The sequence below is a fragment of the Lytechinus variegatus genome, chromosome 3 (assembly GCF_018143015.1).
Source record: "Lytechinus variegatus isolate NC3 chromosome 3, Lvar_3.0, whole genome shotgun sequence".
In the NCBI taxonomy this organism is placed as follows: Eukaryota; Metazoa; Echinodermata; class Echinoidea; order Temnopleuroida; family Toxopneustidae; genus Lytechinus; species Lytechinus variegatus.
In genome coordinates, this window is record NC_054742.1 from 29,521,595 (window position 1) to 29,548,143 (window position 26,549).

Below are 26,549 nucleotides of genomic sequence, written 5' to 3' on the forward strand. Positions count from 1 at the left end.
TTTAATGGTATAAAAGTTAAAATTGAGCAAGATAAAACAGATTATAATTACTTTTTTCATATCACATGTATTGTCATACATCAAAGAGACCCTTTTCACAGTGCTTTATCATCTCCCGTCTTTCACAAGTATTCAATCCATAATGAGCATTCCGTTGTCATCATGAAGATCATATTGATATGCATGGACATGGTAATAGTAATCATGATGCCGAGAATAAAGACAGACCACCTAATTCGTCCGCATGACGAATTAAATTCTAGTATTATTATTTGCCTGATAATTGGACTTTATTAACATCAGGGGCCGTCGAAAGTTTTGGGAGGGGGCGAGGTGACCGTGGAAGCAACTATCACAATCAGATGGTAGTCTATTTATTCCATCAAGTGTGTGTGGGTGTATGTGTGTGTAATTTTATTAGGTGGTCTGTCTTTGACAGATCACCTCTTAATTTCGTCAGGATTTTTTTTATTTATTTATTTTTAACGATTTTTTTGTCGCCAAGTTATCTCAAAATAGACTTGATCAATTTCATTGAATTTCATATCATTTATAGGATCTGTCATGGACACGTCAAAATAAGCTTTTCAAGGTCATCAAGTTATGATGACGTCATCTAGGCGCCATTTTGTAAAATCACATTATCAATCATATCTCCATTATCAATTAACAAAAATCAATCAAATAAACATCACATCAACTTCAGGTCAAGGGTCATCAGGTCATGTCATCAAAGGTCACCTGGAGGTCACGACGCGCGCGTATGCGCGCGTCAAAATTTTAAAATGCTCAAAATCACTTTTTGACCAAACGAGAGTACGTTTCAGGTCATTTTAAGCATTTCGAAATTTTGCGCGCGCGAATGCATGCGCGCGCGTTTCCACGCGTAACGCCTTAACGCAACGCAAAAACACCGTTTTTCTTACATCATTGCATTGATAATAAGATTCTGAACAATTTGATACCTTGATCAACCTTATACGACCATAAATAACGAAATTAACACCCGTTAAAGTTTGCAGCACGTGTGCGCGCGAGCTCTCACTATAGGCCATATATGGGCAAAAACATGCCTATTAAAAATTCACTGTAGCTCTTTAAATAGTCCATTGACCCCCAATTTTTTTTCATATATCGATAGAGTATGAGTTGTAGATTTGATTTCATGTCACCATTGTCCCTAAATTATATCGTGACGTCATCAAAATGGCGCCTAACCTAAAAATTTCATTTTTTCAAAAATGACGTCATCAAATTTATGCAAATTTGGCTATAACTTCTCGAATATATATTATTTTTCGCCCAGATTTCGATATGTTGTAGTTTAGAATGTACTCTTTCTCCTTCATTAACATGAATTTTCGTTTTGAGCAACGTATCATTGCGTAAAACAGCGATGAAAAGAGGTATGTCATTTTTCCTCATTTTGCGTGTAATCTCTATGGGACATGACTTTTTCCCAAAACTAGATTCGACATTCCTCTATTTCGTGAGCCATATCTCCATTTTTTCTTGTCAGCTTTCCCTGAGCTTTTCACGTGTTGTAGCTGAGATTCTGGGCTATAGGAAGTGTGCCCTTCATTTTTTGATCAGATGCCGGGATCATGCCCGTATTTCACTTGCAAAATTAGAATTGTAATTCTCAAAATTGCTTAGTGTAATCTCTATGGGGAATATCGTGGCTCAATGGATAACGCATTTGACTTGCTTTCTCGAGGGCGGAGGTTCGAGTCCTGGGGTAGACAAGATGATTTTTTTTTTTCCATTTTTTTTTTCTTTTTGCCACCTCTTACATGATCCTTTATGATAATTAAAAGGTATGAAAGTTAAAATTTAGCAAGATAAAACAGATAATCATTACTTTTTTCATATAACATGTATTGTCATACATCAAAGAGACCCTTTTAACAGTGCTTTATCATCTCCCGTCTTTCACAAGTATTCCATCCATAACGAGCATTCCGTTGTCATCATGAAGATCATATTGACATGCATGAACATGGTAATAGTGATCATGATGGCGAATATAAAGACAGACCACCTAATTCGTCCGCATGACGAATTAAATTCTAGTTTCTTCTTTTTTTCCTTTTTACTTCTGGTGGGAACTTGGGATTCAAACCTCTCGCTGCAGAACAAAGCATCTCCAATCTGTCGCCTTACTCACCGAACTAGCAGGAATTGTTGAAAGCCATGGGTTTCATAACGGTTATCGTGTGTGTGTGTATTTGAGTTTTGTCAGACGTGTATCAATCAGATATGATTATTTACGTCTGGGACCGACCTTTAACGTCACCATCCGAAAGACGTGACCAGGGCTCGAACCTCGAACCTCTGCATCAATTTGTAACTTCCCCACAGCTTGGATTACAGGCGCACGCCACAACGTCCAGTTATGGCGTTATTACGACTAGTCTACCGATATTACGACTAGTCTACTCTCCAAGAGTATTGGGTATTTATTTTTCTGACTAAATAAACCGATGCCATTGGGAATTACACACACTCAAATTTTTGACGGAATAAAGCCATATTTTGGTATGTATCCGACTTTTCCTTCTTAAATCTCTTAGATATATATGTTAGATAATTCTTGATAAGCCTTCTCCAGGCGCGTACGCAGGATTTTTGAAAGGGGGGGGGTTTTCGAGCTGATTTTTTTTTTTTTAATCTCCCGCCCAGTCTCTAAAAAGTGATGAGCGGGGGGAGGAGGTGATGATTTTTTTTTGCAGCGCTGCAAATAAGACAATAACATTTAAGTGGGGATGGGTATGTAACAGTGCGGTCATGACCCACGAGCGAGCAGAAATGTTCTCGTTTTTGCGTTGAAAACATAGCCTTTTTGTCAATAGTTTGTTGGTATCATAGTCGATGGTACATGTCCTTCGGATCGTAGCACTCATGATATGGCCAACCGCGTAGCCAGGATTTCATTTTGGAGGGGGCGGTAAATGCACGCAAAGCGTGCCAACACTTACAGAGCGCGCAAAGCGCGCTCCCTAGGGGGTGGGTGCAGGGAGGGGGAGTTTCCCCCTCCCTCGCGAAGCGCGAAGCTTTTAGTGTTTCATAAATTAAAATGAAAAGGAGCCGTTTCTCTTGTCTCTAGTACCTCCAACTCGGTTGACTATATTGCGATTTTGAACCTTGTTTTCAAAAGTGATTGTAAACGCACAAAAGAGGTATACAATGGAGGAAATTAAGATGATAATAACTCCGCGCGAAGCGCGGAAGCTAAAGTGATTTATCAATTTTTCTTGCCATAAAAAGGGTCCCGAGAAAAGGGTATTCTCAAAGATATATTGAAACTTTCTTTGGAAAGATCAGATTTGATTACAAACAATTTAGCATCAGTGCATATTTTTAACTCGCAAAACAGAGGAGAGGATTGGTAGAGGAAGATATTCCTCCCCGCGATGAGCAATGAAACTCTGAAATTTCAAAGGGCGGACGTTTCATCAAATGTAGATATCTCTAATACCCAATCGTCTCTAATTCAATAGATTTTCTACGATTATTGAACTTCATTACAAGGAAAATAGTGCGCATATAGTTGAAACTTCTGTGATTTATTGAAATTATATATCTATATAATAAAGAATGATTAATTTTTTTTTACTTATCCTGAAGCGCTTCATTTTGAATATAAAGAAACTTAAGTGTCATTCAAAATTTCAAACTGAGGGCGCAAAACAGGACAGGAGATGAATGTATACAGGGAAATGACATGAAGTATAATACAATTTGATAAAAAAATATTGTACTTTTTTATTTAATACGACACGAATTCCATACCTTCCTCTTTTTAAATTAGGAACCTGTTTGCCCCCAAATTATGGTTGTTTATAGTAATGAGCTGAAAAGCGGGAGAAGCTGACTTTATGGAGGTGACGGCAGAAACTGATATAAAGATTTTACCCGCTCGGAGCCGACCAGACCAGAAGTTGCGCGATCAATTGAAAAAAAAGATAACTTCATACATTTACTTCGGCCTAACCTTACTCAAATTCATGCCCTAATGTATACAATTTTAACTTTAACTGGCAAGAAGCACATAGCTGAGGTGGAAAAACAGGGTTAGAGAAAAGGTGGGGGAACAATGGAGAACTTCAATATTGTCATTTAACCGCGCGCAGCGCGGAAGCAATATTCATATATGAATTTAAAGCAAGAAGAGTGAAGGAGTTTCTCTTTTGAGAAAAAAATAAAGAATAAATAGAAAAAACACAAAGCTACCTTTCTTCCCTTTCCTTCCTTCCCTTTTCCTTTTCTCCTCTCCTTTTTTCCCTTCTTTTTTATTTCTTTTTGGGGACGTTTTTTTCTTTTGGGGGGCGACCGCCACCCCCCCCTGGCTACGCGCCTGGATATGGCCTTGATCAGAACACTAGAAATAATAAAATAATTACGAGCGAGCGGAGCAAACGAGCCGAAATGTTTTTCCGTCAAAACATACAATTCTTCTCAATAGCTTGTTGGTAATGATTACATATTAGTTGATGATACATGTCCTTCTGCTCGTAAGTCTCATGATATGGCCTTGATCAAGAGACTAGAAACTTAAGAAATTTCATAAATGATTACGAGCGAGCGGAGTGAGCGAGCCGAAATTTTCGCGTTTTCCTGTCAAAACATACATTTCTTGTCAATAGTTTGTTAGTAAATCAAGTACATGTATTAGTCGATACTACATGTCCTTCTATTCATAACACTCATAATACAGCCTTGAACAGGAGACTAGATACTTATGGAATTTCATAAATTATTACGAGCGAGCGGAGCGAGCTAACCGACATTTTAGCATTTTCCGTCTTTTTGGTTTTCATATTGGTAAAACATATTTTGTAAGAAAACGTATGTCTTTGTCTTGGTTCACTTGTATTCATAAGTATACATCATGATAATCATGTATGGCCTTGTTAATGGCGATACCGTGATCATGTCGGCGACATGCGGAAATAAAAAAAATAATAAAATGGAGCGAGCGAAGCGAGCGGAAATTTTTTTTGAACCCCCGAAACCCCCCCCCTTGCGTACGCGCCTGGCCTTCTCCATATTTTTTTTTTCAATTTTAGTGGAGGGGACATATGGAAGTCTTGCCCAAAAGCAGAGCTACCAAGTCTCACGCATTATGCGTGAGACTCAAGCATTTTGGACTCTTTTTCACTCCCTCAAATCTCTGTCTCACGCAACTTATCACAGCCTATCCCCATACATTTGTACACAATGTCTGTGATCTCACTCAGATTCACAGAAAATCTCACGCATAGCTGATATTTGAACTTGGCATCTCTGCAAAAGGGAAAGTGCCCATTTTTCCTTGGCCTTGTGCCCCCTCCCCCACTTTCAACTTCACTCCCACTCCGCCGCCCGTTTGTTATGCCATTGGAGTGAGCATGTGTGCTACATCATATACACACTAGTGTACCTAGTACAAGTCACTACCCATGCAAGGGATGTATCCCTGCCCCCCCCCCCCCCGAAGAGCTTGAAAGTTGAAGTCTGAAGACCTTTTTTTTTTGCTTGTCCAATTTTTTAGGCGAACGAATTTGCCACCCACCCCCCCCCCCCTGTGGAAAATCCTAGGTACGCCAATATACTTCATCACACTTCATCACACAATATCCTAGTATTCCTAGGTGATTTTAAATTCAAGAAGAAAGTGGCTCGCGATCGCGCTATCATCAATCTCGCTGTCGCATACCGGTATATCCCTTCGTATACGGTATGTGTATTGTCACTGAAAGTAAATTAGCATGATTAACGTTACCGTAGTGATCGCAAGCACTGAATCTCACTTACCGGGTTATATGGAGGTGGTTTATCAGTCATAATGGTAGTTTCCTCCAGGAGTTTCCTGCACTTTTACTAGAAGGGGCAAGTATATTCCCGATTCTACCAGAATCTGCAAACTACCGGGGCAAACGATACCTCGGAAAAGTAGACAGCTCAGACGTTCAAACGACGTGAATAGATCTACATGTACCTTCAATCCGGAAGCGCTGCCCGGAAAATCCACACACTCGTACTCGACTCGCATGCGTTGTGCTGTGTTATGTTGCGATGATAACCAATTTCGTTTTCCAGGGGCCGATTGCATGAAAGGGTCTTTCCAAGGACCGTCTTTCGTGTCGCCCATCTTTTATGATAAGCTATTAGCGGGGGTGTTTCTGAAATTTATGATAAAAAATAAGATTCGTTAGCTTGCTTTTAAATCAAATTTTATACAATTTCATAATTATATCACATCATTTTGACGAATAGAATATGTTTGCAGATGATTGGTTTCAAATGCGTTTCACAAAGCGCATCATAAAAGATGGGCGACACGAAAGACGGTCCTTGCAAAGACCCTTTCGTGCAATCGGCCCCAGGATACCACACTCCTTGCCAGCACCGTCGTCAAATTGCATAGAACTAAACCGTTATGATATCACCCCACCATTTCACACACGCACACACACACAAAAAAATCATATCTCTTATTGTAAGCTGTTCAGAACGGGTGAAAATATTCGCAAAGTATTATCATTATATCACGCAAACCGGCACGCAAATTGAAATAGGATCATATCTGACAGACACAGGTATTTAACTTCACAGGGAGGGGGTGGGGGAGGGGCAGATTAACCTGGCAGATTAATTGCTTCCAAGTTCCAAAACATTCAAATTTAGAAACAATGTAAGGCCATTGAGCTGACAACAGCAGCTTTTGCATCTCTTGATCTCAAATGGATTGATGTTGTTGAAATTTGCATAAAAAGTAGCCCGAGGTCTTGAATATGGTAAACAATTTGTATATTATTACTTATCTATAACCCAACGATAATTGGAAGCCTATATCTATTTCACAATAACAAGTTGCACGTGGAAAGAAAGGGCGTGGTTCAGACTTAAACAATACCACCTTGAAAATATTCTCTAAAAAGTAATTGGCCTAAATCGTATAAAAATAAAATGAACAATCTTCCATAAGCCTTGAAAATATACCATCCCCTGACAAGGTAGGAACCCTTGATATCTTGATGCAGATCAGACGCACTCTTCAAACCACGCCCCTTATGAATAAGCCCCTGCTCATTTTTCAGGAATAGGCTAGCCGTTATCTAGATGCAGCTCAGATGCCGAGTCAATAATGATCTCATCGCTGAATTCGCTTGATTTTCTCAATATCGCCGACAGCGGCAGCGATGCGATTAAAGGTAAATATTATTTATAATATATTGTTCCAATTCTAATTTTAAAAGTGTTGAAATTTGAAAAAAATTAAAAATAACATAATGCATATTAAAAGGACAAGTCCACCCTAACAAAAAGTTTATTTGAATAAAAAGAAAAAAAAAATCAAGCATGACTGAAAATTTCATCAAAATCGGATGTAGAATAACAGAGTTATAATATTTTTAAAGGTCAAGTCCACCTCAAAAAAATGTTGATTTGAATTAATAAAGAAAAATCAGACAAGCACAATGATGAAAATTTCATCAAAATCGGATGTAAAATAAGAAAGTTATGACATTTCAAAGTTTCGCTTATTTTCAACAAAATAGTCATATAAACGAGCCGGTTACATCCAAATGAGAGAGTCGATGATGTCACTCACTATTTCTTTTGTTTTTTATTGTTTTAATTATACAATATTTCAATTTTTACGAATTTGATGATTATAGGACCTCCTTGCCTGAAGCACAACATGTTAAAATAATGGAATTCCACGTGTTCAGGGAGGAATGAAACTTCATTTCACATGACAATGACGAGAAAATAAAAATATTCCATATTTCATATAATAAAATACAAAAGAAATAGTGAGTGAGTGATGTCATCAGTTCTCTCATTTGCATACCGAATGTGCATATAACTGTTTTGTGAAATGAAGCGAAACTTTATAATGTCATAACTTTCTTATTTTACATCCGATTTTGATGAAATTTTCAGTGTTACGCTTTTTGATTTTTTTTCTTTTTATTCAAATCAAGTTGTTGGGGTGGACGTGTCCTTTAAGTTTCGCTTGATTTCACAAAAGAGGCATATCCCGGTCGGTGTGCAAATGAGGGAACTGATGACATCACTATTTATTTTATATTTTATTTCATGAAATATGAAATATTTTAATTTTCTTTCTTATTTTACATCCGATTTTGATAAAATTTTCACCATTACGCTTATCTGATTATTCTCTAATGATTAAAATGAACATTTTTCTGAGGTGGACTTAACCTTTAATTTTTGAATAATTAATGTATGATCAATATATCATATTTCTTCATCATTATTTTGTTTCAAATTAAAAAAAAGTATAACCTTGGTCATTCTATGATTGAGCTTGCCGGTATATACTCTTCCTTAGATACTTACTGAATTATAAATACCTTGAGCCGAGAGTTGACAAGATTAATTTCATTGTCTTAAAACGGTCACTGTAAGGTACAGCTCTAATGCTAAATATTTCGGAAAGATTTATAAGGGGTAAAATAATCTCATTTTTTAAGAAGAGAGAAATTCGACAGAGAACAAAGGGACCATTGGAGTCGAATTTGTCTTGAGAAGAAGAGAAAGAGCGCCAGCCTTCGTCGAAAAACAGGACGATACCTCAGATATCGAGCAGTCACGTTGATGTCATTTATCTTTGTTTTTAACAATACAGTTGGAACTATTTGAGCTCTCCTTTGAATATGTCAATACAGTGGGGGCCTTCTAAAATAAAATGTAAACTGACAAATCGCATCAAATCGTATATTTTCGGTTACACTCTTGAAACAATATTTTGGAATATGAATAAGTTTTGATGGTTATTTTGATCTTCAATGATTTTGTTCCTTAGCAACATATTTGTTGTATGTAGAGTGTTACAAAGAGTTAAGTTACTTAAGTTAAATAGAGAGAGAGGGAGACAGAAAGACAGCCATAGAGATGGGGAGTGATAGAGAGAGAGAGAGAGAGCGAGGGGGAGAGAGAGATTTCAAGTAAATAAAATGCATGTATTAGCTATGTCCATTGCAATATTATTATGTTGCCATGCAGTTAAAATATATTTTTACGCTAATTGAAAATACGGTGCGGCATAATCTGAACGTCCTCAGCATCCGATGTTGTCACTATTCTTTTAGAATTTCATATACTCTGGAGATAATTATGATGAATTCCACTGTCTCCATCTTCGTAGACCATCCTTTGGGATACTGTTTCCATGGTGACAGCATCATGTAAAGAACATACGAGTGACCGGATCCTAGCGGCTCATAATGAACCTTTTATAGAAGAGAAGAACTGCTTATGCCAAAATCTTTCATCGAGACATAGCAGGAAGGAAATTAAACAAAATTTTACATTAATTATGACTAACTACATAATCTTCTTTCCTCTGTAAATATTTTGTGTGTGTGTGTGTGTGTGTGTATATATATATATTATATATATATATATATACATATACACCCTCTATCTCTGTTAGTCTCGTTACATCAAAGTACACATACATGATGAGAGGGGACTTCAAAGCTGAGTCCTTTCATCATAACTACACTGTCATGTAATTCTATATGCATCAGTCAAATTTTACATTATTAAAGACGTATTGTCGGCGTGAGGCAAATTGTAATTTCCGATAACCTTTAGCAACTACTAATGGAATTATCTACTACCTTGATTTATTGCCATGCTATATGGAGTCCGGACTCAATGAAATTTTATGTAGATTATCATTTCTGTAACACCAGTATAATGCACGCAGCATTTTTGGTCATATACATGTAAATATGAAATGACAGGAAGAACATATTTGCTAGTGATGAGTTGCAAATGTTAATATTTTTGTTTGTGTATAATTTATATTTCGGCCTACATTATTGTGTTTCTATACAGTACGTTCAAAATATGACTTCGCGCGGCGAACAAGAATATACTGATTTGCTTTTTTGTATATTTGGTAATGCATGAATAATATGAGTTTAGCTTTCTTTTACATACCAAATATTGAGATGGAATCTGCATGGGTTCTTATCCTAGTGAGATGGGGGCCTATTGAAAGTATAGGCCTCCAAATACTATTTCTTGAAGAGTGATACCCATTAACTCGCTGATGACTGAAAAAATTCCTCCTGGAAAGAACACAATATCCCAAAGTGTGTCTCACAGTGTACTCATACTGATGTTTCCATATTGTGAAATCACCTTCACGCTGTTAAAGGTCAAGTCCACCTCAGAAAAAATTGATTTCAATCAATAGAGAAAATCAGACAAGCACAATGCTGAAAATTTCATCAAAATCGGATGTAAAATAAGAAAGTTATGACATTTCAAATTTTCGCTTATTTTTCACAAAATAGTTATATGAACGAGTCAGTTACATCCAAATGACAGAGTCGATGATGTCACTCACTCACTATTTCTTTTGTTTTTTTATTGTTTGAATTATACAATATTTCAATTTTTACGAATTTGACAATTAGGATCTCCTTGCCTGAACCACAAGATGTTAAAATAATGGAATTCCACATGTTCAGGGAGGAATGAAACTTCATTTCACATAACGATGACAAGAAAATCAAAATATTTCATATTTCATATAATAAAAATACAAAAAAAATAGTGAGTGAGTGATGTCATCTGTTCCCTCATTTGCATACCGACCGAGATGTGCCTGTAACTGTTTTGTGAAATGAAGTGAAACTTTAAAATGTCATAACTTTCTTATTTTACATCGGATTCCGATTTTGATGAAATTTTCAGAGTTATGCTTGTTGAATTTTTCTATTTTTATTCAAATCAAGTTTTTGTTGGGGTAGACTTTTCCTTTAAATTTGAGCATTTCAAATGAGTGAATCACATCTATACATGGTATTTAAGAAAATCTGTGCTTCAAACATCTTTTGCATTCTCACCTATATGTTTATCAGCAAATGTATCAGTATATCATTGTAGATGTGAATACGTGAATACGTGAATATTAATTTTTCACGGTGAAATAAAGAAAATACAAGACATAAGCGATTTTGTGTCTCGCTCACTTATGCAAATACCCAGAAATATCGTGATATGTGAGGCCACGCAACAAAATGACTGGGATGGAATATAAACACTTGTCATAAGAGTCTTGCCCGTAAACTTTAATGTTGACCTCAAAATTAACTTTGACAATACTATGTGACCTGCGAACACAATAAAATGCAGGTCTCCTAACTACGTCTACAACCCAAGTTTGGTCGGAAAGTGACTTACAGTTGCAGAGTTATGTGTCATAAGAAAGTCTTGCACGTAAACTTTAACGTTGACCTGAAAATGGCCTTTGACCTTAACATATGACCTCTGACTGCAGCATAACATGCAAGCCCCTATGTATACCATCCAAGTTTGGTTGAAAAGTGACTAATGGTTGCAGAGTTATGTGTCATAAGGTTTGTGACGGACGGACGACATTTGGATCCCTAAGCCTCGCCTTCTGACCTCTGGTGGGCGAGACAAAAAACAAACAATGAAACTTTACTAGATATAATATGATTACACCACACTTTACGCAAGAAGATCAATAAACGTACAAAGTGTATGTTATATATATCATGACAAATATATATATATATATATATATATATATATATATATATATACTGTATATATTAAATATGTATATATATACACATACATATGATTTAATTTGGTAGAATGTATGAAAAAAAATATTGCCAATACCACAGCAACACCACATCAAGTAATCTCAACAACTCGTCATCCATCATTCATGTCATTTGAATACCACAATGAAAATAGAATGACGAGATTATTTCTCTCCAGATTTTTGTCTCAATGGGCAATAAAAGGATATGTCATAATGGAAGATATTGAATAAATGAATGAACAAAGGAATGAATGGGTGAGTGAGTACGTAAGTGAATGAATGAATGAACGTTGTTATTGTAGTCTATATTTCGGTTTAATTAGGTAGTCTTGTTCACCCTTGAGAAAATTAAGAAAAATAGATAGATTTTTTAGTAAAAAGTTATAGAGATAATTTGAGAGTGAATATGGGATGGGGCATATTTTCTACTTTATTACAATTTTTTAACAATTGGAATGACGAACATGATTTGCTATTGCCCCCAAAATTGATGAAAGCACAAATACGGGTAAAAAAGTGACACCTTCTAGAACAAACTGGTAATTTTTTTTACCTGGGGATGCTAATGTAAATTTGAAAAGCAAAAAAAAAAGTTTTCACTACAAAATGGATGTCAAATGGATCCCGAGAATTTAGAAAAGCGAAAACAAAAAGAAATCACTACAAAATGAAGGTGATTTCTTTTTGTTAATTTTTCCCGTATTTACTCATCTTCTAGAATACCTGGGATGCTGACTGTGGAGAATACACACAGCACCCCTGTTTTCTAGGGCCATGGCTGTCTATACAATGCGTATAAAAAAATCGGGACAGTTTTGAAAAGTCTATAAAAAATTTGTTTCAAATCATTATAACTATATTTTGATGTTAATAGATGCTCTAAGATCTTATCTTTGAAATGCCATTTAAAAATAAATTTTGTTCATGCTTCAGTGAACACAGGACGTTTTTGTCGGGGTTCAAAAAGAGCTTGCGCCAAAATCGCAGAAATAAAAATTTGATGATTAGAATTTTGGCTAATCAGCAGACTTCCTCTTAATGTTTTCATTATCTTTGCCATAATTTTCGAATTATGCTGTCAAATTTCATTTACAAATGTATTTATTTACCTGAATTATATTGTTTTTCATTTAAACTTCTTTTACCCTTGACTTTTCCTTCATAAGTAAGAAGAGACTTTTTGTCAACCCAAGTAAGAAGATTTGCATTATTAATTGGGAGATATTTGTAATTATTCAAATCCTTTTATTATGTGAAACAAATTATGTAATAGTACCTTTAATAACTATTAGGTGAAACAAATTATGCTATGGAACCTATAAAAGACATGAATCCTATTTTCAAGGGGTTATTGAATCCTTCACCAAGTTTAATTATGTGCTTCACAGGACAAACAGGAAAAGATTCATGTCTTTCAATGGCAATGGTGTATTGAGTCAATTTTGAAGGAGCAAGATATGACAGATCGGATAAAATGTATTAAAAAGTTGTGAAGCGAGCAAGCAAAAATTTCCACTTTTTATCAAAATATCCAATCTTGTGATTTTGACATAATATTCAGAAAATGATATCATATTTCACTTTCTATGTTTTCTGTGATTTTTCCTTGCCACTTTTTGTTCCTTGGTCATAATTTTTCATTTGGGGGGAGCCCCCACCCTCAGTATGCCACTGTTCATAGGCACCATAACTTTTGAAGCACACAATGAAAGGATTTGAAAAAAAAAACACGCTCTCCCATACTTTGGTTTAAAAAAAATGTTCTTGCCTAAAGAAGGAATATTCAAAGTTAAAAGAGAACATATTAAAAAGAAACAACAGAACTATTCAAGCAAATAAGTAGATTTGGAAATGAATTTTGACCGCATAATTCGAAAATTATGGCAAAGATAGTGAAAAGGTTAAGAGGAAGTCTGCTGATTAGCAAGAAGTCTGACCATCATATTTATCATTTTATGCCATTTTGGCGCAAGCCTCCTTTTTTCCCCCAGACAAAAACATTCCGTGTTCGCTCAAGCATGAACGAAACTAAATTATTTCAATGGTATTGGAAGGATAAGACTCCAAAGCACGTATTGACACCAAAATATAGAGATTATGATTTGAAACAAAAATTATACAGACTTTTCAAATCTGTCCCGTTTTTTTTATACGCACTGTATACACGTAGCACCCCCGAGGAAAATCTTGGGGTGCTTCAACACCCCCGCTTCCCAGGGCCATGATGGTACTGGAAAGATGGACCAACTAAAAAAAAAAAGTGAGTGAATTTAAAGGTCAAGTATACACCTAAATGAAAAGTTTATTTGAAAAAATAGGAAAAAAAAACAAACCTAATACGGAAAATTTCACCAAAACTGGGCGTAAAGTTATGACGTGTTAATGTTTCGCTTTCACAAAATAATTACATGCACAGCATTCAAGATGCAAATGAGTGAACTGATGACATAAACAGTGACTATTTCTTTTGCATGTACTCTATTATAGTCGGTAGTAAATATTTCATTTTTTTCTTCAATATATTGTAAAATAAAGTTATCTCCTCCCTGAACATGTGGAAATGCTATTGTTTATGATTTTTTTTAATTATGATTTGATAAAAAGTCTTCTTATATCAAATTGTAAAATTCAAATATTAAGATACATAAGAAAAAGTGAGTGAGTGACTTCATTGACTCTCTTATTTTAATATCACTGTGTTGTGCATAAGTAAACTGATTCGTGAAAATAAAAATTAGCACAATTTCAGCAGTGTCATCAGAAATTACAAAGGGGAAAACGAATGTATGCTTGCCTTGGGAGCTCTTTTACGTAGATATATGCCGTTGATGAGACACAAGTGCCCTTCGAGCTTTAACTTAAAAAAATTAGTGCGACTGAAAAGACCCTTACCAAATCATTAACCGATTTTTCAATCATTAATCGGTGCTCCAGAGCTCACTAATGATTCATTAATATATTATTCACAATTACAAACAGTGGATGGTTTATCAATAAAAGAAATAAGACGTATTGATATAAAGTGACATGTTGATCATCAACCTTGAAATCTCTCTCCCTCTCTCTCTCTCTCAGTCCCTCACTCTCTCCCACACTACACCTTTCTATTAATCTCACTCTTCGACAAAAAAAGTTTCTTGAGGGAGAAAAGAAGAAGAAGAGATGGATTATAATCATTATCACAATAATGATGATAAAAATAGTTTTAAAACCTGTTTAATTTTCACAAGAAAACATGGAACAAAAATCGAGCCAAAATAGAATACTGACATGAATGCATAGTTAATGAACAACAATGCCAAATTGATTATGTAAAATAAGTTTTAAAATACAATGATTTTTCAGAGGCAAGCAGGATGCATTGTCACAGAACCATGACGACCTCGTATGTGTCGAATACTGACAAAAGAAAGAGCCATGCTTAAGGAAGTTGATGATTTTAAGTGTTTCGGTTCATACATGCGACTTAAGAGAAACTTTCTATCTATGGAAGTTTAAAGGGATAGTCCGGGCTAAAAATATTACATCTTAATACATAAAGTAGAATTCACTGAGCAAAATGCCGAAAATTTCATCAAAATCGGATAACAAATAATAAAGTTATGGAAGTTTAAAGTTTAGCAATATTTTGTGAAAACAGTCGTCATGATATTCATTTGGTGGGCTGATGATGTCACATCTCCACTTTCCGTTTTCTTATGTTATTACATAAAATCATATTTTTTCTTTATTTCATATTTGTGCAAATAATATGTCTCCCTTATAATATTATATATATTTTTCTAGGTCTTGGAGGAAATATTTTGAATAAAACTAATTTCATATAATAAAATACAAGTGGAGATGTGACACCATTAGCCCACCTAATGAATATTCATGACGACTGTTTTCACAAAATATTGCTAAACTTTAAAATTCAATAACTTTGTTATTTGTTATCCAATTTTGATGAAATTTTCGGCATTTTGCTCTATTAATTAAGCTATTCATATTTTCAGCTCGGACCATCCCTTTAAAATCCCATAGATAGAAAGTTTTTCTTAAGTCGCATGTATGAACCTAAACACTTAAAATCATCAACTTCCTTCAGCATGGCTCTTTCTTTTGTCAGTATTCGACGCATACGAGGTCGTCATGGTTCTGTGAAAATGCATCCTGCTGGCCTCTGAATCCCTTTGAGGCATGTATAGAAAGAATCATTTTGTATGGTTAAGAAACATGGACAATCAAGAAGCCCTTAAAATAGACCATATATGGCACATATACTCGACTTTTAATTAGGGTACAAAATATTAATTGGAGATAATTTTATTACAAAACAAAAGATGAAATTCATGGAGATCTCCACCACGGTCACGTAGAATAAGATAAGCTGGTCACTGTGTCCGTAGTGAGAAGGAAGTTATTTATGAAGTACTTTTGTTACCTGTCCCTCATTGAACCAGAGGACGGAGAACTTTAGATTTTTTTTATTTCATAATTGTAGTAAGGATACAAAATTTGTTACATGATTTACCTACTCTCATGTCGGATCGCAAAGCCTGGCGTATTGTTGATTCATTCTCGGATGCGTCCGATTAGTAGTAGTATGACGACCTACCTACAAATAGACACGGTTAATTGGAAATCTACCCTGAAACGATCCCCTTGTGTTTTTTTTCTTCAACATTTTCAATTCATTCTTAACATCTTATTGTATTACGGTTTCTGTATCAATATGTACATTTTTAATCCAGTTCATGACTGTCTCCAAACTGACCGCAGTTGCGCATGCAGAAGTCTCCTCAACTGACTCTTTACAATACTACTTCCGTAATTCTTTTATGATTCCATTTTCATTGCTCCCATTGCTCCCATTTTTCTCTCGCACTTTTGTCTCATTCTTTTGCTTCTTCTCAACACGTTGTTATGGATACCAAGTGTTAATTGACTTTCTTCTGTAAGACATTACTTTTTTGTCCATGCATTTGGAGCTTGCAATTATTATTCAAAGCGGCGTATCTAGTTGGGAGGGGGTAGGAAAATCCACTAGGTGGAAAATTTAGGGGTGCATCAAAACCTAGTCTTTCAAATACTGTTAAAGTTTTTTAAGGGCAATTAAATTGTAATGCTCGGTCTCTTTGACTTCTTGCAGGATTCCACTCAAAGTTGCATAATTTCGCCTTAAAATAGTTCTGTTAACTATATCAATGAACGATTCGAGGTCAATACTAGTGTTTACAGCGTTGTAAAGGTTAATAAAAAAATTCAAAGTAATACACGCTCTGAGGTTGGCAATTAATAGGGGCAGAGAAAACATAAAAAGATATATAAAAGGGGGAATATTATTTTTTCTACATCCTGAAAAGGGTGTAAAACGCACAAAAGCTGGATATTTAAGTACGTTTTAAAAATAATATCTAGTTGTCTATCGTTTTACTAAAGTGTGTATTTTGGTGACACGACATTTGCTCCGAAGACAATTGCTCTTGGCTTTATTTTTTTCTAAGATATGCGTATTATGATTATCATTACGAAAATTTCCCGTTTGATTCTCGACCTCACTTCGGACTGCAAACTGCGGTTTCATACCCCGATTTATGTTTGGAATATCTCAAACAACTTTTCCAACCCCGATAAACCCATCTTGGCCAGGTTATCCCCTTGTCTCGATTTCACCACCACGGGCCAGCTAAATGAGCGTTGAGCCAAGGACGAAATGATAAACAACAGCTGTGCTATTACGTAAGACTTGTCTGCCTGTAGAAGGATCTTCGGTATGAAATTATTGTATTCGATATTAATCACGTTTTCAAAGGCATATTACATTCAGACATCCAATACTAGTCCATTTTCAATTTCGAACGAAGAAAATCGACCTTGAAATAAGGAAAGTAAGCGAATAAAAATTACGGTATGCTTAGCATGCAAGGACCGCGATGCATGCATAGTTTCTGTCCGTCCAGCAAGAAAATGGGTTCACTCGCGCAATGGTACAGTCTTAACGTTCGAAAAATAGAAGTAATTGCATACCAACATACAAAGTATAATAATCATGCTGCTGATATGCACAAAAATATGAAATCATTATTTTGTTTTACCCCAAAGTCTTATTCATAATTTAAATACAAACTATGCCTGTAACTATTTTTTTAATCGCAAACGTATTATCTATGTATAGGCCTACACCTCAACTTTGAGAAAAGGACATTTATAGGCCTCACTACAGATATGATTGGCAAATGCACGTTCTTTAGAGGTGTAGAAAGGGGGTGGATGAAGAAAAATAAGTCTAGAAAGAAAAAAATTAGACAGCCAGACAGAGAGAAAGAAAGAAAGGAAGGAAGAAAGAAAGAAAGAAAGAAAGAAAGGAAGGAAGAGAGAGAAAGAAAGAAAGAAAGAAAGGAAGGAAGAGAGAGAGAGAAAGAAAGAAAGAAAGAAAGAAGGAAGGAAGGAAGGAAGGAAAGAAAGAAAGAAAGAAAGGAAGAAAAACTTTCTATCAACGCGTGTATACATGGAACTCCATGCGCTCGCCGGAACACATTGCAATCCATCGTGTGTGGCCCCCTGCTGTGACCGTAGATGCTGGGGTGAATTATCTTCGGACCGAGGTCAAGAAACAGGTGTTTCTATACTTAAATTTCATGCCTGAGGGCAAGAGGATTTGTATTACTGGGAGAAGAGATTTGATGATAAGGAAAAATGGGGTATACAGCTCTCAAACGCGAGATTTTCGTCATGATGGTTATATGGTTGCAATACGTTTTTATGTTAGGTTTAGGGTTTAAAAAATCGACTTAAACAGCACCATGCTTCAGTTGGAAATGTAAATCTTTTTTTTGCAGTTTATAACTTGGTAATAAAGGAAAATCTGTAATTTTTTTATCTTGGGGTGATTCTCTTTTTCCTTTAAGTACAAAACAATCCAACTGAAAAACTTTCAGCAACAATTTGCTATTTAACATTCTTGGGAGAGTTTCATGAAAGGACCTTTCGGACGTTTTACCCGACAATATTACCACTGTAACAGTGCCTCTAAGCCAATCAAAATCAAGGAAAGTTGTCAGATCTGACAACTGGTCAGATATAAATGTTGATGAAAAGCTCTCCTGATCTAGCTATGACAAACAGCATTTCTATGTAAAAATATGTCTTTTTTTGCTTGCTCGTCTAACGCGTGTACCGAGTTATGCCCTTAAAAATTCCAGCTAATTATGCCACTGGATGAAACAAACATGCTTTAGATTCAATAGCAAAATAAAGTAGAAAATAACGATTGCAGTTATGTTAGGTGATTTTCACCTGCTAAGGTTTTTGTATTTTTTTCAGCTTGGACCTGCATGACAACACTGGCAACATGATCAACATCAATATACCGAAATTTATTTTAGATTAGATTAATACTTAGCCACCGACTTTTACGGTGAAAACCAGTCACTTCTTTATGGTCGTGTCAATGCCTAGTTACCACCAACCGAAAGCCAATCATGTGGCCGATCGTGACACTTGACTTTTTTCGCGCCAATAAATACCCATCGTCTACCGAGTCTATATAACTCCCATCAAACCACCGAGAGATTGTCATTTTATGTCCTACCGTAAAACCATGCACACACGGATGCATGCTCCCAATCGGATTTTAGGCTAGGACACTTAACCAGTGTCAGGGCTGTGTGTGTGACCCTGTGTGTGTACATAATATTCCAACAGCAGTTGAAGTAATCGGAATCCAGATCATAATAAAAAGATGAACGAACGTCAAGAGGACATTTATTTTGATCATATCATCATCAATGTGTCTGATAATTGTGATTGTTGAATTTCAAACACACCTGTGCCTCCAGATTAGCACCTGTTATAATTTATTCAAGCGGGAGATCAATCGACATCTTTTAATTAAATATCAGAAGGGAGATCGTAATAATTGCCTTCCAGAATCTGCAGATTTCACTTTGAACTGTTCCTCCTGTCGTGACTCAACTGTGCCTTTCAAGTTTAGATATCTCAGAATGATTCCCTTAGAAAGGACTGTGTTCTCTGAAATGTTCGTCTACAGAAGATCTTAACATGTTACGAATCTTTAATCGATAAGTCATACGACATTTCACAAGAAAATGCCTGGAATGTTCTATTGTTGAGTGAAGCTGTCAAATCCTTAGTTTATTCGTGAATTGCTTCAATATGCAAGCTCCACGCAGTCTCTGTACAGATCTCTTTTCCGTTTCTACATCATCAGAAATTGATATCGTAAAATTGCAATCAACCGATGACGCGCTCAGTACCTATACGAACCTTATCATATTTCTTTTCATAATAGATCGTTGAGTAGCAGAGTGACGATGGAACAAAATAACGAATGCCTCGTTCTTTCGGCGTGAACATAATGCACACCTGTTTACTTAATTGCCAAAAGTCTGATAATTCAACTGCTGTATTAATCAAAACGGATTTTTCGAGAATGACTGAAAGTGTATTTCGTAAACGAGACTAATATCGCAACGTATACTATGTGTATCAGGAGAATGTGCGGACACTCTGCATGGTCAGCTTATCATTGAAAGAATAGTTGGTGCGAATTACACAGACAAGCATGCATCAATTTATTGACCGGTTACCAGGAGACATCCCCCTGTCCTTTGCAAAAGACATTATCAACTGCAGTGTTATTACTCTGAAATGTCCAATCGTCTTGTGATATTTAACATTGAATTTTTTCTTCTCTAATATTTTCTCTGCATGGGATCTAAAATAAGAACGTGATATAGGACGTCATCTTTGACGGAGGACATTTTTGTTTGAGCTATCCAATGATCGGGTGCCTACCTCCTCGTTTGGCAATGGCCACTTTGCCGCGGTTTGAGACAGGACCCCTGACTGCGTCATTCGTTCATACCGATGGAAATGCACTTCAGAAAGCGGTGAGACTTGGGAAACTTCGCCTAACCCGTCTGCTTGTAGAAGGAGGAACAGATATACACAGTGTTGACGATAATGGTAGAACGGCTTTAATCATAGCGTGTATGACGCACTACGAAGATGATAAGGAAAATGTGACGAAGACGAAATTGGTGAAATACCTCTTGGAGAACAAAGCTAATGTAAACGCCCAGGATAAATGTGGCCGTACGTGTTTGATGTATGCATGTATGGAACTGGGTGGAAAGGAATTAATAAAGCTACTTCTCACCTACGAAGCAGACCCGAGAATAACGGATAAAAACGGATCATCAGCACTGGTGTATGCTGTCAACGCAGGGGATGCGTCGGTGCTGTCATCGCTTATCAATAACTGCAAGAACAAAGGAAAAGAAGTGATCATCATAACTACAAACGATCGTGGAAAGGAGAGAGAAACAAAACAGTATTTAGATGTCCCTCCTTCTCTAGCAACAAGTCCTCCACTGTATAAATGTATTAGTCCAGCTCAGATCGAGTTGAAGCCGCCAAATTCTTTGGACATTCCTAGTGCAACAAGTAAACTTAACGCAGAGATATCCTCGCCAAAGTCACATAGAAGACGAGAGAAACAGCTAGTAGTATTAGATTCACCATTATCGCCAGAGAGCTCACCGCGGTCACCGGGTAATTCGCCGCGCTCACAGCGGTTACAACCGTCGAAAGGACAATCATCGATACAGACTCGTCGCCTTGTCAGACGGGGTAGCATGGGCCTCTTGTACGACAATGGGTCTATATCACCTACAAGATCTCATCCAGATTTACCGGAAGAGTCCGAAGAGGAAGCTGCCCGAGAAAGTAGCGGAAGTGCACCTACTCTACCAGCAAACAGTAACGATTCGTTGCACAGATCACCGCGTTCTTTCAGACGTCCATTGATAAGACGGCAGAGCGCCGATGCATTTAATCCCTCATCATTGAATTCCGCCAATCATAAACTAATCACACATGCCTTTCATTCACCCCAATCAACTCCAGAGAAGAAACAAATACCCAGAGGCGTTGGTTCTAGCCGACGTGGCTCGTTACCTGCAATGCCACCACCTCTTAAGAAAAGTCAAACTGTTCATGCCATCAACGTGCCAAAGGCTTTACTTGAACTAAAAATGTCATCAGACTCCAATAATGGCAAAAATACTAATAGTTTAACCGATATTACTAATGAATCCAATCTTGTACCGTTCGAAAGTGGTAAGAAAAAGCCGTTATTGCGTCGAGGTTCTGCGCCATTTTTACTAGAAGATGAACTATCCTATACAAGACCCGGTACATTACCGCCATTGAACATCAACCCACGTCCTCCAATTCCAGACATCGGGTCAACGACGTCAAAACCGTCACCGCGGTTAGGGCGTCACTATGGTGGAATAACCGCCTCGCATGATCGTCGATATTCCATGCAAGCTGAAGATATCCGTCGCCTTACAGGACTGTACCAGCGAACAACCGACATTGCAGACTCGCAAATTGACTCTAGCGGAGACTCGGGAGCTGAAAGTAGCTGACTTTTAATTGAAACCAGCCAAAATAGTTTTGTCACATTGTGATTGAAATGTTTTGTGTTCATTGTTTGACATTATTTCTTTACTGCCTTGTAATTAGAAATTTTTGATGCCTTGCTACATGAAATTTATTGAAGTGCAATATATGTATGATCTCAAACAATATACTTGAAATCGTAATCGAAGCCAGCAGTAGACATAGTATGTGTGTAAAACAAACCAGTGTGTGAAATGTATTCTAACGTATAACGTTCTGTCATCTTTTGCTGGTCAAAGATCTAAATCCAAGAACGAGTCTCGTGTAAAATTCAGTATTTATTGACCTAAGTTTCAGAAATGTCATTGAGCTTTTATTTTATTACACATCTTTCATGCACTACATTGTGATTCCATTTAAACCCCAAAGAATTAAATGAATAAGATTATTCTACCCAGTCTCTAGATATTAAAAAAACATTAAAATATTGTATACGTAATACTCTTTGAGAAGAACAAAACCACTAAAAAATATTTCCGTTTTGATATGACCCAATTTATTATTTCTTTTTATAATTATGGTACTTGTTCTTACGAGTACCCCCCCCCCCGCGCATTCATATCGTCTTGTATGTGCAATAATATATACCGTGCTGCATTGATATTAAGAGAGTGTATCAACCAAAATTTTATTGATGGTATCATCGGTGCTTGTACAATTATTGAGTATACGTACGTCTTAAAGAAAAAAAAGAAACCTTTGGAATAAGATAGCTTATGTGAAAACAGGAAAAATCAAAGAAACAGAAAAAAAATCAAAAGAAATCAACGAAAGTTTGAGAAAACTTAAATAGATAACAAGTTATAAGCATTTGAATTTGAATATTATAATGTACATCCTCCTATTGGCAATGCGACAAGGATGTGTGATTTCACATGTGAACAGCTTTCCCATTACACATCAGTAGATTATTATTTTTTCTATAGGAGGGTTCGTAATGCAGATTTTCATAGAATATAATACGGATAAAGAGTTTGCATCACCATAAGATAGAGCAAAAAGAGATATTTTTGGGGTATTTTATAGTCTATCAAAGGGAAAGTTGTTCACATGTAACATTACACATTATTTGTCGCTTTGATAATAGGAGGATCTCCATATCATTAGTGATCGCAATATTCAAATGCTCATAACTTTCTCATTATTTATCCTATTTATCTCAAACCTTTTTTTTTATCTCATTCTTTGATTTTTCTATTTCCACACAAGCCCATTTGTTCCAAGGGTTTCATTCCCCTTTAAAGAAAATCCTTCATTTATTTTTGTTTGAATGATTTACACTATATCGGCCTTCAATTTCAGGCTAGTCTTTCCCGGAATAAAGGCCGATGAAAATCAAATGAATTTATTCATTAGTTCTTATTCGTGATTTATTTTGGCTATTCACGAACATTTTTGAAGGTTGCTTCGCTCATAATGTGACTACAGGGAATTCCGACGTTCCCATATGGCGCCAAAATCGCGTGTCCTACATGTCTTCATACGAGTTGACATTTAAAAATAATCTTTAGTACTGGAAATTAATTGGGACAAAAGAAAACAACCAATGAAGCAGAAAACATCATTTTTTTCATTGAATGATTAAAACAATAGGAACATGAATCGAAAATTGATTTGAAACGCCTATAATATATTATTGTGATAGATGCTGTAGTCTTTCTTCTTTGTTTTCGACAGGTCGGGTGTATCACTAAAGGTCAAGTGCACCCCAGAAAAATATTGAATTGAATAAATGGAGAAAAATCAAATATAGCATAACGCTGAAAATTTCATCAAAATCGGATGTAAAATAAGAAGGTTGTGACATTTTTAAATTTTGCTTACTTTTCACAAAATATAGTGATATACACAACTCAGTGACATGCAAATGAGACAGACGATGATGTCCCTCACTCACTATTTCTTTTGTTTTTTATTGTTTGAATTATACAATATTTATTTTTCTTAAAACATATTTGACAAAAGGGTCCAACTTGACTGAACTATATTGTATTAATTAATGTTAATTCCACATGTTCAAGAGGTATTCAATCGTTGTTTCACTTGGCGATGAGGAAAAATTAGAATATTTCATATTTCCTAATAAAAAAGCAAGGATTTCGTGAGTGGCTGACGTCATCAGTCTCCCAATTTGCATACCAACCAGGATGTGCATATGACTGTTTTGTGAAATTAAGCAAAACTTATAATTATAATTAAAATCATAATTATAACGATCTGAAGTATATCCACGATGCATAGAAAGAATGTGAACGCCATCATGACTAGTGTTGGACACCTGCTTTTCGTGATAGAATATGACCCGCCCCTAACATGGGCGGAAATCTCTACTCAAGGTGGAGGGGGGCAATAACCTTTTTTCCCCTGTTCTATAGAGTTACTAACTCAAACACACAGACCGACAGAAACCCACCTACACACCATGTATATTGGGCACTGGGAGTAACTGCTTACCTTGACCTACGTATATCATTCGTACTCCAGAACATGAGATTTGAATGAAAACAATCTAACTCGAAAGGAGTATGCCAGGAATCGCCTCTATTACTTATTTGCTCAGTTTCATCGGTCGTCCCTTAAATTGTAATCAAACTTTGAATTTTCATCCCCATTTTTATCACACATAATGTCAAAGCCCCCCCCCCCTCACCATGCCAACGAAATAAAGCAGATCATATGATATACATAGACTGCAGTATGGTGATAATTATGTGTAGACCTGCAATCAATTTAGAACAAAGTCAGGCGGAACCAAACAGTAATGTGATTTAATGACTGTGCTTTAAAGGTGACAAATAAACATCAAACAAAATATTAATTCTCCCTTATTTCGTTCGAAATACTATTACTTGTAATGAAACAGTTTTAGCAAAATAAATTGTCAGAGTGTTACTGCACTCACTGATTAACTTCTGTGCAAAGATGAGCATGAGTAAACGCACTAAAATAAATGCAATAGTTTAGCTTTTTTTAAGTCACAGGAGTCATTTCTGGACATGTGTTCGAGAATTAAAAAAAACGATTTATGTTTCGGGGGTGAGATCAAGATATAAAATTGTTAATCATTTATCATTTGACCAGTTCCTATTTCTAAAAACTAGGTTTTTTCGGTCACGAGCTCAAAGTTTTGTTGAGAATAGGCCTACGAATCTTTTCAATATTCTAACATTTAAATGCCAATAAACAGCTGATTAAATTGTTAAAGAAAAAATTAATATACATGCATTTTTTCAGCATAAAATGATTCACATGTTCTACTAAACACGAAGAGGTTGGACTCCATATCGTGGCTAAGTTGACACAATATGCAGAATGATAAAACACACATTATTTATTCATTTTTGTATTCATTATTGTATTTTAATAAGAGGGTTTTCTTAAGTTGCCAAGGATAAACATTTTTGTTTCTGTAAATATGTAATGACTGAATTAGATGAGTGAATGAAAGAAAACACTGTAGAAAATGTCTTTTTGCAATCATGGCGTTATTACAACAATTCCATCGTATGATTCGTAATCCATTTTCTTATAATGCCTTAAAACCTATTGCTTTCATCTCATGAAAGACCTTCTATTATACAATACTGTACACTGTAAAAAATATTGGGCAAAATTTTATCCAGCACGAGGGTAATTATGTATCCAACCAATTTGGGGCAGTATTTTACCCAATGCGGGAAACATATTGTCCAGTAAGGTTAAAAAATAAGCAGAAATAACTTTAGAATGAGCAAATTTTCATCACACTGGATAAATAATAATGCCCAAAAGAAGTGCCCAATGTTGGTTGGATACATAATTACCATCATGGAGCATTTTTACCCAATATTTTTAAGAGTGTACCATTAATGGCACAGTTGTACACATCTGTTGATATGCTTTAAATTTTTGAGCGCGTTTCTCAATAATTAAAAAAAATCTTAATTACCGTCCTTCTGTACTGTAGAATAACCATTGCTGAAAGATAACATTCATCAATCAATCAATCAATCAATCACTCAATCAATCAATCAAATACTCTGATCTAAATAGGAATAGGCATTGATAAACATCACTAGTATACGGTCACAAAGGTTTTTCTTCATACTCTTCTCTCAAAATCATATTGTTTTTTTCTATATATAAAAGTAAAGTGAGATTGACATGCATGTCACTGGCAAAATTCTCACTCACAAATGTGTTGAACATGAAATAAAGCTTTCAGATTAAAAGAAATCATTCCGTTGTCCAGTGCAATGATTTTTTTTAACATCTCATTTATCCCGCATTGTAAAAAAAAGTATTATTGCATCTTTCGTACATCATTATTTTGTAATGGAACCGGGGAACAGTAAATATGGAAAGATTCACTCTCGTTTTCATTAAAAGTTTGTGCAAATGATGATTCATCCGATACTCAAAAGAACGATGCTGTCTGAAATATAACTTTTTAGGTTGTCTTAGTCTTTTGGCTATATATATATAT

The 26,549-nt window shown here is 35.8% G+C and overlaps 2 protein-coding genes across 2 annotated transcripts in view; one reads left to right on the forward strand and one right to left on the reverse strand.

Moving 5' to 3' along the window:
* The window catches only part of LOC121410715 (calcium-binding protein P-like), a 32,567-nt gene extending 26,557 nt beyond the window's left edge, over window positions 1–6,010 (reverse strand). Inside the window, exon 1 of the mRNA XM_041602970.1 lies at window positions 5,797–6,010. Coding sequence (XP_041458904.1) covers window positions 5,797–5,826 — 30 coding nt within the window. The 5' untranslated portion in view covers window positions 5,827–6,010. The remainder of the gene's footprint in view (window positions 1–5,796) is intronic.
* Window positions 6,011–18,615: 12,605 nt separating this feature from the next.
* Window positions 18,616–22,829, forward strand: LOC121410717 (ankyrin repeat domain-containing protein 34C-like). The gene has a single exon (XM_041602971.1). The coding sequence runs from the start codon at window positions 20,395–20,397 to the stop codon at window positions 22,048–22,050; it is 1,656 nt and encodes a 551-aa protein (XP_041458905.1). The 5' UTR covers window positions 18,616–20,394; the 3' UTR covers window positions 22,051–22,829.
* The last annotated feature ends 3,720 nt before the right edge of the window (window positions 22,830–26,549 follow it).

What these genes read in the sequence shown, in the direction of transcription:
- LOC121410717 (XM_041602971.1), top strand. Translation starts at nt 20,395, where the DNA reads ATGATCGGGTGCCTACCTCCTCGTTTGGCAATGGCCACTTTGCCGCGG.